The sequence below is a fragment of the Lonchura striata genome, chromosome 1 (assembly GCF_050655825.1).
Source record: "Lonchura striata isolate lonStrDom1 chromosome 1, ASM5065582v1, whole genome shotgun sequence".
Lineage (NCBI taxonomy): Eukaryota > Metazoa > Chordata > Aves > Passeriformes > Estrildidae > Lonchura > Lonchura striata.
The window spans coordinates 103,574,386-103,589,857 of record NC_140703.1 but is presented as its reverse complement, the minus strand read 5'-3'; the positions used below and the strand labels follow the sequence as shown (position 1 = coordinate 103,589,857).

At 37.6% G+C, this 15,472-nt stretch overlaps 1 protein-coding gene across 14 annotated transcripts in view; it reads left to right on the top strand.

Moving 5' to 3' along the window:
* The window catches only part of SH3KBP1 (SH3 domain containing kinase binding protein 1), a 209,163-nt gene that overhangs the window by 171,126 nt on the left and 22,565 nt on the right, over window positions 1-15,472 (top strand). For all 14 annotated transcript variants that reach the window (XR_014949879.1, XM_085559285.1, XM_085559354.1 and 11 more), the window contains 4 exons: window positions 3,184-3,285; window positions 7,104-7,155; window positions 10,894-10,974; window positions 13,374-13,536. Coding sequence is in view for 13 of the 14 variants with exons in the window: in XM_085559285.1 (XP_085415411.1) it covers window positions 3,184-3,285; window positions 7,104-7,155; window positions 10,894-10,974; window positions 13,374-13,536 (398 nt within the window). In the remaining variant the exon portion in view is untranslated. The remainder of the gene's footprint in view (window positions 1-3,183; window positions 3,286-7,103; window positions 7,156-10,893; window positions 10,975-13,373; window positions 13,537-15,472) is intronic.

Below are 15,472 nucleotides of genomic sequence, written 5' to 3'. Positions count from 1 at the left end.
GTGGACTTGGCAGTGCTGGGACAAAAAAAAATGAATTCAGTAATGCTAGAGGTCATTTTCATCCTAAACTGCTTTATGATTTTACTTCACTAGAAATGAGGATAAAACCAAGATTTGTATTTTAATGAGAAAATACCAAAATCTCCCTCAAGATTTTTAATTTCTCTGTTTCATGAATCTGCCTCTACTTGAACAGTCAAAGTAGGCTTGGCAATGTGAACCAGCAGTGAATTTCTCTGAGATCTTTGATAGCACTGTCACTGCAATGAGAATGTGGGTATAGTCTCCAAATTAAGCTTGGTAGGAGCTGATTTTTGCAGTAGCTATATGTTGATGCAGCTACCACATAACTTGATGAATTTCAGTACCTGGAGTATCTTTTTGGCCACATTTTACTCCTTCAGTTTTGTAAATATTTTGTGAGGGCTTTTTTCTTAAAGGAAACCAAAATGCATTTCTACTACTTGTGTTACATTTTCTTTATAGGACTTTGGGGATATTGCATCATCTGATTTTTGTTTAAGTTGTTATATGAGTCTGACAGAATAACATAGAGATAAAGCAGAGATCCATTTGGTTTGTTAATAAATTTTCAGTTATTAATAAAAATTTATCAATCTTGATACTGGATTGCTTGACAGCTTTTCTATAAAATTTGCATTTTGAAATTCTAGCCATTTTGCTGTACTTGAACACATGAACACAAGATGTGTTAAAAAAAGACAATATGGTTAAGATTGCAGGGCTGATGGCAATCTGGAAGACTTGGGAGTGTTTTTTGCTCAATGCTCACAAGCAGACACATTGTTTTCATCACGCTGCCTTGATTGTGCTTCATAGCTCTGCCCTTTGTCAGCACTCGTGGTGGCTTGTGCAGCTGTAACTCAGGTGTGCTTGTGTGCTGCTCTGTCTGCCAGCACCATGGAGATTCTTCACCAAATTTAATCAGTAGCTTTTAACTTCTGAAATATCTTTATTTCTTTCTCAGTGACCCATAAGCCTCCTCTTGCAAGTGAAGTAAATGAGAATATTAAAGAGAAACTGCCTAAAGAGATTTACTTACTGTATGGAAATCCACCATGGTGATTGGCTGCGTAAGCCTGCGTGACAAGCTGGAGAGGGAAAAAAAGCAAACCTGCAGCTGTTTGGGATTTATGAATGTGTGACACAAATAGCAGCTTCATGAAAACAAATGAGCTTTAAAAAGGAAAAAAATCACATGTTAATGAAGCGAAGAAGCAGGAGTAATATTTCTGTTCCCTAAGAGCATAAAAAACCTAACCTAAGAAGCATATATGTGATGTCTTGTGCTGTTCAGTCAGGATTATTAGCTAGTGCTAAGCTGTGCAATCAGTTGAAGCACAAGCTTTTCATCTGTAGATGCTTGAATTATTCTTAATATTTTTCAAAATCTAAATTGCGTCATAAATATTTAGGCAATTTCAGATTAGCGGCGTAGGGGGTGGAGGGCATTATAAAACACACCATGTGATAGAACAGTTGAGTGCCCTGATTATTAGGCTGTACAAGTAGACAGAGCCAAGTGGGAGAGAGTCTTCACACCAGGAATGAGGGGTGCTGGCTCTGCAGCCAGAGGAGAACCCTGCACAGTGCCTGCTCATGCCATGCATGACTGGCCTCCATGGAGTCCTTGACAGCCCTGTAGGTACTCAGCAGATGTTTTGGAAGCATCAGCTGGTCACGAATCAGCTCTGGTCACTAACAAAGGTCTTACAGAGCTGGGAAATGCCTCCTAAATAAGTGTGGGAAAGCTAGAAAATGTCCTCCCTGGTGGAGGACCACCCTGCTAAAGAGAAGGGAAAATACAGAACAGCAAAGATTAGGCATGAGAAAAGATTATCAAAAAAAGAATGGAATGATTGTTTTATGTCTGCATTACATCAGAAAAAATACTGAGGTAGGAGGGGGGAAAAGCCAAATGCACCAAAATAGACATGATGTAAGAAACCAGCTCTTTAGCTGCTGTGTTTAGTTGGCACATACTCAGGTGATCAGGAGTCATAAATAAGCTAATAAAGATTTTAGAATAAAAAAATTAACAAAAAAACACCCCTAAAGCATAAAAGCAATGATCTTTAATGCTAGTCTGGTTTCTCTCAGATATCATCCATTGCTTGTCTACTGTAGCTTACAGAAGAATACGAATAAGCACAGTCATTGTGAACAATATTTTTAAGACTTGGTATTAAGTACACCTCACTAAGTTAACCTGCATTGTTCTGTCATCCATTTAGCAGCTGAAATAAAAGATTTTATGGAAATCAGGAAAAGTAGGCCAACTTGATGTTGAGCCAACTTTAAAAATTGGCTGAAGTAGTTTTAAGACTAAGCAGACAATGGGTGACTTTCCTGTAATTGTGTTTTGGAAAACAGCTGAGCTGTTTCAGTTTGAGCTTTCAGGGAAACAGAATGTGGAAAATCTCAACAGGACGTGTTCTATGTAGCAAACAGGCAAAAAAAGTGAATGTGGAACACTGAGGACTTAGGGAACCATTTCTACTTTCTCTAAAATGTTGTGGCTTCTGTTACTGTTATTATTCATAACAAAAACAACTGGTTTTTTTTTTTAAATCAGACACACTGATGTTACTTATTCACCTATTTATCTGTACATTGTTTTGCTATACACTCAGCATTGTACTGCTCAGAAATGCTGCAGAAAAAGAAGGTGATGCCAGATATTAATCAAGTGCATTATGCCTTATTAATTGGAGTGAGATGAAATTTAATAATTCCAGTGTGTCAAGAATTTATTGAAAGTATGGGAAATAAGGGAGCTTTTTTATCTCCTGATGTATGATGTTTAATGAAGTTATTGTCTTTCTGCAGAATGAAGTCAGAGAGACATAGGGTCATGCATTATCAAAATGCTGACTTGTTTAATAGATCAAATGGTGAAGTAGCATTTTGTTATAGACACAGACAAGGTCTTGAGCTCTTACAGCATGTTCATTGTTCTTTCCTAGCTGCTCCATGTGATAATGGAATGCAGGGTGGTTATTGAAGTTTTTGTCTGATGGATTACCCTGTTAACCTGGCACTCCAGCAAATTGTCATATTCTAGAAAACAGGCAGGACATTATGCAAGAGAGTACTTCAGCTCAAAAATCTGTTCAGTGCACCAGCACACTGTGGTTTTAATTTTATTTTACTGTTTTGTAGGATTGCATTGATGTGGGTTGGTGGGAAGGAGAACTCAATGGCAGACGAGGTGTCTTTCCAGATAACTTTGTCAAGCTACTCCCTTCAGATTTTGAAAAAGAGGTAAGCAATATATTCTTTCATTTTCAGTTGAAAATTCAGAATTAAAGTAGAGCTGAAAGAAATCCTTTTTCACATATGTGATTCTGACAGAGTTTTACTTCTCATCTAATAACATAAAAACATAAAAGAAAAAAATTCTGGGTTAGAAAGCATCCATAAAAGGAACGTGTGGCACTCAAAGTCATGTTACAGAGTTTCCTTGATTTGCCCATCCAGTTGCCCCACCTGCACTATGCTGCTCTGAAAGCCCTCTGTCGTACAAGTTTGAGAGAGAGAAGAATTAGAGGTCCCAGGACTGAGTCATGTGATGCAATGATATCCAGAATTCTTTAATCTTCTCCATTGTTTTTGTGGTAGAATATGAAAAGTTAAGAGTATTACCTGCATGCTGATGGGACAGCAGCCAAGCACTGTTCCAGAACAATAGGGTGAGATTTTAACTGTGAAATTTGAAAAATAATAAGCTTTTGGTATCTCAGAGGTAAATTTGTCAGAGGTAAATTTCTTTACCTCTCAGAATTACTAAAAAAGAAGGTATAAAAGCTATGCAGAATTTTCTTCACCTCCTATTTATTTGAAAAAGATGGCATTGTTATTTGCCAGACAATATTTAGAAATCATTTGGTTTCCTGGAATAAAGTAATGGATTACTTCCCCCAAAAGACCATTCCATTTTTAGCAACCTTCTGAGTCATCAGTGGGCTATTACAAGCTTGCAATCAGGCTTTTGATGAGTATTTCACAGTGACAGTGTAAGTCTTCTGTGATAAAACTGAAACTTACTGACGCCCAGCTTCACTCTTTGGCAATAAAAGTAGATGCCAAAGGCAAAAATTAAATAACTTGGAAAGCTTAATAAAGCAACTATTAAACAACTCACAGAGGCTAACATGATAATTATTGAGAAGGAAAGGAGAAGAGCAGCAAAAACTGTGGAAGATGAAAAGGCAATTCCACAGCAAAGTGCATCTCCTGGCTTGAGGCCTAAAAATGAATGAAGGTGATTTCTAGAAGAGGCAGAAATCAAAAACCTGAAGACATAGTGAACCTATTATAGAAGAAAAAATCCTTAGTGGTATCCATTTTTTGTGATGTAATTATTCAGTCTTTTTGAACTTAAAAATTATATCTCTTTAAAGTGATTTTTAGAGTACAGTTGAATATAACTCTTAAAGTAAATTAGATATGCAGACACTTGGAAATTACAGCTAGGTTTGCTCTAACTGTGGAGAATAAAATTTTATTAATTTTTGAAATGCCACAGAACTGGCCACTTGAGTAAGTAACTGGTAGGACTATAGACCATCTGTCTTTGCTTGAATCAGTGCTAAAAGGGAAGGAGATAAATACTTTACCAGTGATTTTGTCAGGTATTTTCTGATGTGATCCAGAAACCTTGGATTCCATCCCATGGTCTGAAAGTATTTGTTGCAGTAGTTCTTCTGTCTGTTCAACAAAAGCTTGGGATTTCTTCTCATCTCCTTGTCCAGTCCACAATTTTCCAAGTCTGACTCTTTCCACACATGCCTATTTGTTCCAGGCCTTTTCTATTCACTGCCTAGTCCCAATCTCCACCTCTCAGGTGGTCTCAATTACAGGATTTTCCCCTGACCTCACTACCTGAGTCCAGGCTTAATTTCTAGACTGTCTCCATCACCTTCTCCGTTATCTCATCCAGCCACAGACCCTTGTAAATCCTTCTTGCTCCTCCACGTTCCCCTAAGGAGTCTTTTAAGGCTCCTTCACACTATACCCTTTCTGACCTTGGTCTGTCCTTTTGAATCAATCTTATTTCCCTTTTCAGCTTTCAGTTAAAGTCACTTTGTCAAATGAACCGTAGGACCCTTTCTCCTTTGTGCCTCTCTAGATAAGTGCTTTGGTTTTAATTAGGAGTGACTGTAGTGAATCTGTCACTTGTCCACCTGCACTTGTTATGCTTTGGAAGACACATACCTTAGACCCCTTACAGGAGAGAACTAAGCCAAAAGATGTGCTAAGGGAGTGCATCTCTTGTATTCCAGCTGCTGATGTATGGTCAGTCAATGGGATCAGTCTCACACCCCTCTCCAGTAAAACCCCAAGTGCCTGTTTTGTACTGCTGACTCCTCAGCATCAACTATTTCACTCCACAGCCATTATCAACAGGACTCCTAATGCCTATCACAGGACAGTCATTGTCTCTGTCTTCTTCCCATTCCAAATTTTTCTTCACTTTTCTGCATTTAAACCTTAAACCCTGTTGCCCAAATTCTTGTAGAAGTTTCTCTGAGAGTGTAAGGGACTCAGTGTTTGTGGACAATGGCCCATGGCAGCCAGGCTGTAGAAGATCATTCTGATCTCCTAAGTTCTTGGCCACAGCTTTCTCATGTTGATGATGGGAGGTGATCTGCTCAGGGTAAGGTGATAGGAGAAACTTGAAGGTTGCTGGATGACAACTTTGAGAATATGAAACTTACCCTGTCTGGGCAAAAGCTGGCTTTTTTTTTTTTTTTTTCCCTGCAGAGATGAATACATTTGCTAGATTTGAGAGAGATCCCTTGGAAGGGTATATGGCAAGCACTCAGCCTTCACAGCAAACCTGCTCTCTTTCAACACTCAGACCAAGATCTGAGAGTTCTAGGGCAGACACTGAACTAATTACTGCAAGTGAACAAAGCTATTGATCTTTCTCAAAAGCTTTGGCAGATAGAAAATAACTGGGGGGAGCACAGGGATCAATAAGAGTTTGAGGGAAAATACTAGCTTAAGTGGCTGATTGAAGTTTGGCAAAGCTGTGCATACCTGGAAAAATCATTTTATTTCACATTTGTTCCACAAGACAATATGCATTGCTACATAGCCAGCAATATGGTGAAAGTGATTGTGATTAATCTGTAGCAAAGTAAAGAAGGTCCTTCTCAGAAAAAAAGGATAAACATATGGGGAAAAAAATGTTTTGTTTTTTTTTTCCTTGGAATTTCTTCACAAGACTCATGATCATTTGTTGAGGGAGTTTCAAAGTGAGAGATAAAGTGTGTCATTTGATCTAGCATGATGCTCCATTTGGTTTTGTACTCATTCCAACATACTTGTGGTGACTGCCAGTGAGCTGTGCATGCATTCACACACAGCAGCACAAAAGAAAAGCCATCAGCCCCCCAGCCTGCAGGTGAAGAGAAATTATTCTGGCACTGCCAGAACTGTTGGTGGTCATGTTTCTCAGTCTTACCATTACAGATCTATTAGGAAAATCATCCTAACAGAGAGGGTGAAAGTATAAAAAGGACAGATTAGTCAGAATAATTAATTTCATTTCACCAAACATCTGAAATTCTGATCTTTCACAATTGGAACTCGAAATATATCCTAGTAAGTGAATAAAGAGTAACCTTTACTGTATTTCCTGAGTTCTGCCTTTTGGTTCATTTATGGGTCTGAAAATACCTCTGGTTTTGCCACATGTATCTTGGAGTTTCTTTGTGTTTGTTTTTTTTTTCCTAAATGGGTAAATATTTACAAATTTAAATTTTAAAGAAATATACTTCTTCATTAGATCAAAGGTCATGTATTCCTCCAGTCTTTAGGTACGTAAAGTGAACTTTTTTAACCCCTCAGCAGGACATTTCAATTGCAAATATAAAAATTATCTTCTATTTGCCAATGCTATTTTCTCTCCTCAAATTCATTTAAATTATTTCAGGAGAAATATGTAACATATCTGTAGTCTCATGACTTGTAATTATTAATGTTAAGCAATTTATGATTAACTCCAACCTCTGTATGAATGAGATTTACAGGCCTTTTGAAGCAACCTGTTTTCTTCTGTTATTAAATTTTAGAGACCGAAGAAACCACCACCACCATCAGCTCCCGTCATCAAACAAGGATCAGGTAAAGTGCAGTTGATTTTTAGAGCACATGTCAGTGAGCACATCTCAGTCTAAATAAAGCGTATTTAAATCTATATAGCATTCACCTGTATCAAAATTGACAAGCAGATGTCTAGACAGCAACTAATAAATCACAATCAAATGCAATAGTTAGTACCCCTGAAAGACTATGGTGGGCTTTAAATGTATTGTAGTCAATCACCTATAACATTTCAAAAGAATCTGTTTTGCCCCTTAATCATATTACATCAGTGTGATACTTCAGTTTTTCAAATTTTGCTTTTGTTCCCTGACTGAAGTTGATTGTGTGCATGTCCTTGCAGTACAGACACAGTATGTGGAGCTTGATAATACCTGCAGGAGGAAACTGCATTCACTATAGATCTGATTTATTCTAGAGACACAGAGTTTTATAGAATATCTATAAAATAGTGTCATAGAGTGGCCTCCTCTGACTTAGAGCTGCAGTCTAAGTCTTGCAGATCTGCATGAATGCTGGATCTGACTGGCTGCTCCAGGTTATAGGCCATAGATTGTTGGTTTTCAATACTTTTATAGCTCTAAGTATGAAACTGAAAGGAGTTATCCTGAATAGTTGTGTAGATAAACATGTTGAAAAAGTATTAAGGAGCTGATTCTGTTTTCCAAACAGATTCATATGTTATACTGAATTGTGTGTAGATACTGAGAGCTGAGCATACTTCTATTTGTAATTTTAAAAGGACCCCTCCATATTAATTTTCAAAAGTGGCTGCATGATTTATTTTTATAATGAAAGTTAGGAACAGTTAAAGAGTCTACGCACTTGACAGTCCTGAACTTGGCAACCAAATTCCAGTTCCATTAATGTAAAAATACAAATCACAAGATGGGGGATGTTCTCAGAGTTGTCATTTGTATTGCAGTTGCAATGGAAACATAACTGTGGCTGGAATCCCTTAAGCCCAGTCTGTTTGTAAAAACTGCAGCAGCACTACTGCTTCCCCCACTGCAGGCACACATTAAAAACCAAAACAAATATGTCCAATCTCCAGATAGTTTTCTTGTTACTGTGGCATGTTCCAGCTTTTGGTGCTTTAAAAAGTAAATTTTCCTCTCCTACAGACTTAAGTTGTTAGTAGAAATGCAACTTAACACCAATATACAATTTAATTTAATGTTATAATTTAAGCAGTTTGAATTTATCATGCACTTCTTTGACTACAGAATCATGACCATAAATGTTTTTGTTTCTTATTGACATCCGTGGTTTGTTCTTCACTCTTGAGACTCAAGGAAACATAAATTTGATTTTAAATCAGTAAAATGATCCAGAGAGAGAGAAGTATGACTTTGCCATCTAGTGGTGGTTGTATAACAACGATGTCTTAGAGACCACTGATGTTAAAGCCTGATGTGTTTTGTAAAAAATCTATAAAACTTTATATTTATTTCAATTTATACTGATATAATTAGAGAATAAGACTTTTAATAGGTACCTGCTTGCATACAATGCTTTAACTGTGTCACCATAGCATTTTTCCTTCTGAAATGTGCCCATTTTGAGAAGGAAAAATGGTTGTAAAAAGGATGCAGACAATCTGATTAAGACCTTCTAAGTTTATGTGAAAGCCAAGACTATTGCAGTTCTCTCTTTTCATACTCATTCTTTGACAACTCCTGGGTGATCAGGCACAAGAGTTTCTTCTGATACATCTCCAGAGCTGAAAAATCACCCTGTGTTTATTAACATCCTGCCTTCCTCTGCTTTGTCAAACTATTTCTTCACTGAGATTATACTGGGGTTGCCACATCTCCACATCAGCTCTTACTGTTGGTAACAACTTCAATAATGCTTCTGCATATTTGACCAGTCACAGTGTGTTGACTAAATTTAAAACTGTCAGTTGCAGGCCAAATATTTAAATGTCAGCATCTTCTGATGCAGAGCATAAAATCAAAGCAGAGAATTAGAACTTGTAGTACAAATGGCATATGTGTAACGAGGTGTCTATATTATAGTAGAGATAGAAATTTATAATCTCCACAGCAGTAAACAGCCAGGGCCATCTGTGCTGCACTTTACAAAGCAAGGTGAAAACTGGAGAGCCAAATTTAGGAGCACAAGCTCCTTAATGAAGTAGTAATTGAAAATCATTTCACTGGGTAGCTGTGGTAAGCAACACAACTGAGTCCAGACCGAAGGGTAGGAATCCTCGAGTTCCTCTGGGAGCTGATACAGAGCTTCCCAAAGTGTCCTTGAAGGTGACTGTTGCCTGGGAGCTAAGGCAAGGCTATGGTGCCTGCCTGGGTGATGATTAATTTGGGGGGGGTCATAATCCAAGTAGGAAGAGCAACCGAGTCTGAGAGCTCCTCCGTGATTGTAGGCTCATTGTTCTAGACTTGGCCTGAGAATGTCCCTCTGTGTGTTAATGATGACTGTTAATCATACTGTAATTAGATATAGACTTATGTGTCTTTCTTTTTGAACAATAATGTGTGCAAGATTATCGATACATTGACTTGTGCTTTGCATAACTTGTGTTTTGAAAGGCTTTAATTGCTTAGGAGCAGCAGCTTCTCCTCTCAGGAGTGAAGTCTTTTTCATAAAATCATTTCCATTGGAAAAGACCCTTAAGATTATCAAATCCAACCATAAAAGAGAATTTAGTATCATTTATTGACATGCATGTGGTACTATTGCCTGTCCAACAGCACCCTTGGGTAAAGAAACAATGGCTGGTGATCACCACTGATGACTACTGATTTCTAGGAACCAGCTGCAGAAGGGAGTTGCAACAGCACATTCAGAAAATGTAAATGCACTTGAAAACTGCATATAATAGAATAGATAGAAACAAAAAATTGCCTTGTGCTCCTTGCCCTGTCTTCTCTGCTTTTCTTGGATTTCAAATACTGTAATTTTTATTGAAATGCTAATAGTGTTACCTAAAGTGGTTTTCAACACTACTAAGTTGAAATGGCATTAGCACCTAGTGGTTAGCCGATGCAGCAAAGCCAATATCCAATAAAGTGTTTGTTATAACCTGGGGATTAGAAGATTTTATCTTGTGCGTGCCAGGAAATTTTTGCAAAATCTTCCCGTTGTTGGTGCCACAAGTTCTCATATTTCTTGGAGCTACAGAAGTCTGTATGTCAGGGCCTCTAGTACAGACGCAAAAGAAGCCTGGGGCTTACACCTCCAGGCCAAAAGCTGTCAACGAAAATAGTCATGCAAATAGTCGTGCAGAATGCTGCCAGCACTGCTCTCCTCCTCCTTCCAATCTGTGGAAGTGAACAGGTACTAATAGTGGAGAAGAAGGGGAGGGATGTGTTAATTTAATGTAAAATAACCTCTGCATATTCAGCTCCACCACACATTCTCTTGACATTGCTCAATTAATTGATTTATTCCTAGTGGTTTTGCACACTGTTGAGTTGCTCTTCATTTATGTCTGTAATGATAAAGGATTTGTCCACATTTTTAAATCTGCAGTTATAGATTTTTTTTTTCCCATAGAATAGTCAGTCTTCTCTGGGATTGCACCCTTCAGAAACTGTGAATTTGGTTATAAAGACATAAATATACAATTACTTTTTTGTCATGGTACAGGTGAATATTTTATATAAATTTATGTTCAGTTTCAGCAAGACGTTTCCAAATTGGGGAATATAAAAAGCCGAAGAAATTGCAGAATTAAATCTTATGTCACTCTTTCGTTGGCTTGGTCAGAATTCCAAGTTTTTCTGTCTTTGACAGGGACCACAGATCGAAAACATGAAATCAAGAAGATACCACCTGAAAGGCCAGAATGTCTTCCTAATCGAACAGAAGAAAAAGGTATGAAATGTGCTTTCCTGCCTGTTCTCTGCAGAGAGATGAGGGAAATAGAACCAATGCACATCCTCATTTCCCACTCTGTTTAAGTGTATTGTTTGGATGTTTGTTTTCCACTCTGATAGACTGTGATGATAGGCATTTTGGAAAGGCTCTCATTGCTGCTTATGGACTGAATTCAGGGTGTTCAATTGTACCCATCCAGAGCTGTTGAGTACCTGCAGCCACAGCTGAGGTCCAGGGGAGATTTGCTCTCAATACATGAAATGCTGTATTAAGCCCAGTGCTCTGTAAAACCCAGGTGCTCAATCAAGTAAAATACCCCAGATTAGTGTGTACTTTTTTCTTAACATCTGTCTTCTTTGGTTCTCTAGTTGAAAGCTGGGTTGGTGGCTTTCCTGCATCACAAAGGGATTTTGTGGAGATACAGTCATTAATGCTTATGAATCACCCCATTATCATAGCCACAAAAGTCACAGGCAAGGCAGCAAAGAAATGAAAAAATCCTTCAAAGCCATGTTTGAACATTGCGAGAAATGGGACACAGTACCACACAGAGCAAGGACAAGCAAATTAAGCCTTTAATGGTGTCATTGTGTTCCTTGTGAATGGTGAATAGTCTCAGGAAAATAGTTACATCTATTCTCTAATTGAAGATGGTGCCAAGTTTCATATGTTAAGTGGACTATTAGATTGTACAAACAAGTTTGTTATGGGATTTAAGTATTTGAACTTGCAGCCTTTTAAAAGGCACGTGTATGCACATGACTAAATGCATAATATGCAGTTATAATTTAATGACAGAACCTTCAGACTTTGTACCAAGATCTGTTTCTGGATATACATCTTAGTGATCTGGCAAGTGTTTTAGCTGTTTCTTTTACATAGGTTTACTTTTGGTTATGTGTGCTTCTTCTCATGGTTATCTTAGCAATAAAAGCCTTTACTTTCCATTTTTGGATTTACAAAGCTGACTGCTAAGGCAGCAGAGGAAATTTAAATATGTTACTCTCCTGAGCTATAAATATCTGTAACTTTTCCAAACATTGAGAAGAGGCTGTAGGAGTAGTGCCTACATTTCAGGAGTACCAGGGAGTGGCAGGAATGGCTCATGTGATGTGGCAGCAGGGGTGGCACAGGAACGTCCTCTGAGCTGTGTGTTGGCACACTGCCCAGCCTGTCCCTCATACAATTTAGATTCTTGGACACTGACGCAGTATAAATTGTCATAGGATTAAATGTGTAAAAATTACACAGTGTGCTGGAAAAGCTTCAGTGTTACTGAGGACCCAATGACTGCATCTGCTCAAAGGATACTGCCTGTGAACAATAGTCAGTAGCTGGACTATTCCAAACCTAATGTGCATTGTGTTTCTGGGGATTTATTCCACGATCCTCTCATTAATGGGTTCTCATTAAGAACCCATTAAGCAATATCCTGTCACATTCCCAATACCTCTTCGATGTATACAGAGGTGTAGTATTCACAGCATATCATAGGCAGCATTGTCAAGGGAAGTGGTGTATTGAAATAGTAGGATATAGAGAGCAGAACTTTAGTTCATTGGAGAGTTTTGTCCTTTCCTTAAGAAAAATCAGGTCTTGCTTGTGGCAAACATGTTTACATGTTTGTTTTATATTAGGAATTTAGAGCATGTTATTTAGAAGAGTTATTCATGTGTATTGCACTTTACACATGCACAGGCGTTGCATGTTTGGCATTGGATATTAGCATGGTGGCACTCCCTAACTATGCATAATCCGTTCTGCAAATTATCTAGGTTTTCATCAGCAACCTGAAAAATTCAGCCTGTAAGTCTCAGGTTAAAACCTAAATAATAGGTCTGATTTTTCTGAGGGGTTTACATCCTGCTAGACCTTGTTAAATTTTTGTGCTTGTATTTTATTTTCACTTAACTGTAGTTCACTTGAAACATGCTTTTTTCCCTCCCAAAAATAGTGTTTCTCTGTTTGTCCAAGGGATGTTAAGAATATCCAGCATAATTATTTTTGTGACCTTCTAAATTAATATTGTTTCATGTTAAAATTTAATATAAGTTTTGCTTGTGGGAGGTTGTACCATATGGTATGTAATTTCTTGCCATTCTTGTACTTTACAGTCAAAAACCAGTAAGTTACTAAAATAAAAAATAGTATTCCCATCAAGATGCTGCACGTGTATTTTGGTTGAGGAGATCCAGGCAGAACAGCCAGGAAGGTTAAACAGCTGATCTGTGGCAAATATATCAAATAAATAATAATTTAGAACAAAAATTGTAAGGTTTTTCTTTGTATACAGTCTATCTACAGTTGAAGATCTCTTCTTTGAATGACTTGTGAGCGCAAATGAATTCCACTTAATAATATCCCTGTTCTTTTTTCTGGAAATGATTGATTTAAAGAAAGATCAGAGAGAGAGCAAAAACAGTTAGACTTGCAGAAGCCTTCAGTTCCTGCTATACCTCCGAAGAAACCTCGGCCACCCAAAGCCAACGCTGTGAACAGACCTGGCACCTTGCCCCCAAGACGACCAGAAAGACCAGTTGTGCCTGTGACTCATGCAAGGTATTGCTTTTCTTCTGTCCAGTGCTTTTGGGATTAGTGGAAAAAAACACATTTAAAGAATTTAGGTTTTGCAGTTTATGTCCCAATTTATTTCACAGTAAGTGTATTTAAAGAACAACAAGAAAGAAGAAAACAGTCATCTGGCTGGACCATAACTATCTTCTCAATAATAGCAGTCTTAGATTGTTCTTGACTAGTTAGTTGCTACTGATGAAATTCTGCTGTTACTGCAACAGTGCAGAATGTATTGGAAATACTCACATCAAAATGTTACTCTGATCTTGACTTTCTTAGTTTACCTCAAATTATTGCAGTTTAGCTCGGGCATTAAGTCAGTGCAAAAGCTTGGATTGTGCTGAGGAATAGCATTAGGCAATGCACATTTCAAATACTGTCAGCCTGATTTCAGTCTGCTTTCTTTGATCATTTTAGATCAAACTTTAGCAAAATACACATCTTCAGAGCTCTTTTAGCTGGTGCCACTGAAGAATAGTGCTGTCAAGTAATTATTTTCTAATGTTGGTTGTCACTCTGTAGTTACATGATGCTTTTTATCAGAGGAGGTTACAGTCTTTGACGAGCACTGAGAAATTGGACTTGCCAACATAAGTCTGTTTATTCGCTGCTAGAGGAAAGGTTGCAGAAATTAAAGGCCTCACTGTAGTCCTGATCAAGTCTAGGTGGCTATCTTTTAGTCATCACCAAGTGGGTTGTGCACTGTATATTTCATTTATGCATAGTGAATAGAGTTAGATGAAAACCAGAATAAAACAATTGCCTAAAATGGGCAAACTGTGCATCTTGCAGAAAAACTAGAGTACAGGCATGAAAATATTTTTACTATTGTACTGTTAGGAAAATTAGCTGCCATTGAACAACTATAATTCTACTATAGTAATGGTGAATTAAATACCAGAATAGATTACAGGTTAGAGTGGAGTGAAATGCTAGTCATTGATTCTATTCATTCCTCCACATATGGTGTGGAGGAATTTTTTAAATTAAAAAATTTAACCAGTGAGAAATCTGGGGCAAATAAAAAGAAAAAAAGGTACCTGCCTTGGGCTCCCAGTTTCATCTTACTGACATGCATTAGTTGTACATCTCAGAACTTACCCTTCTATCCAGGTGCTATTGCCACAACTTCTTTTGGACTTGGCTTTGAACATGCTTGCCCATTTGCTCAAAAATACAGTCCATACCTGCTGATCACCTGGGTATACTTGGAAATACAAGTATTTGCTACAATCTTCAGATTTAGTAATGTGATGTCTTGGAAAGACCAAAACATACCCTAGTGTTCAGTTCACTGGTGAGGCATGCAATGGAGTAGCTCTTCTTTTGTTCTATCATTTGCTTGAAATATTGTAAACATGCTATAAAGTTTTAGCATTTAGAATTTTGGAAGGTTATTTTGCTGCTCTTTTGTTTTCCTTTTTTTTTCCCTAAGTACAAAATTGTATGAAGTAACCATGTATTTTTAAAGATACTTCATTTTTCATGTTATCAAAGGCAAAAGGCACACCTAAACAGAAACCTTTTTATGTTCTTAATAGTCCAAACTTCACTATGTCTAGCACAGAAAAAAATTGAAAATACTTTTAATTACTTGGATAATTAAGAAAAATGAAAATTCCAAGTGGAAGCAGTTATTTCAATAAAGGTGTTTTGTTTTTAAATCCATTCAGTTTAATAAGATAGTAGTTATTTTAAGACCTACTGGTATCCATTTCCAAAGTCTGAAAAAGCTATTAGAATAAAAATTCAGTCAGCAGAACTTTTGCTCACCTGTTTAACCCTGGTGGGCAGCTGAGCCTCGTGCAGACACTTGCTCACTCACCCACAGTGGGATGGGGGTGAGAATCAGAAGGGCAAAAGTAAAAACCTTGTGGATGGAGACAAAGACAGTTAAACAGGAAAAGCAAATTATGCATAT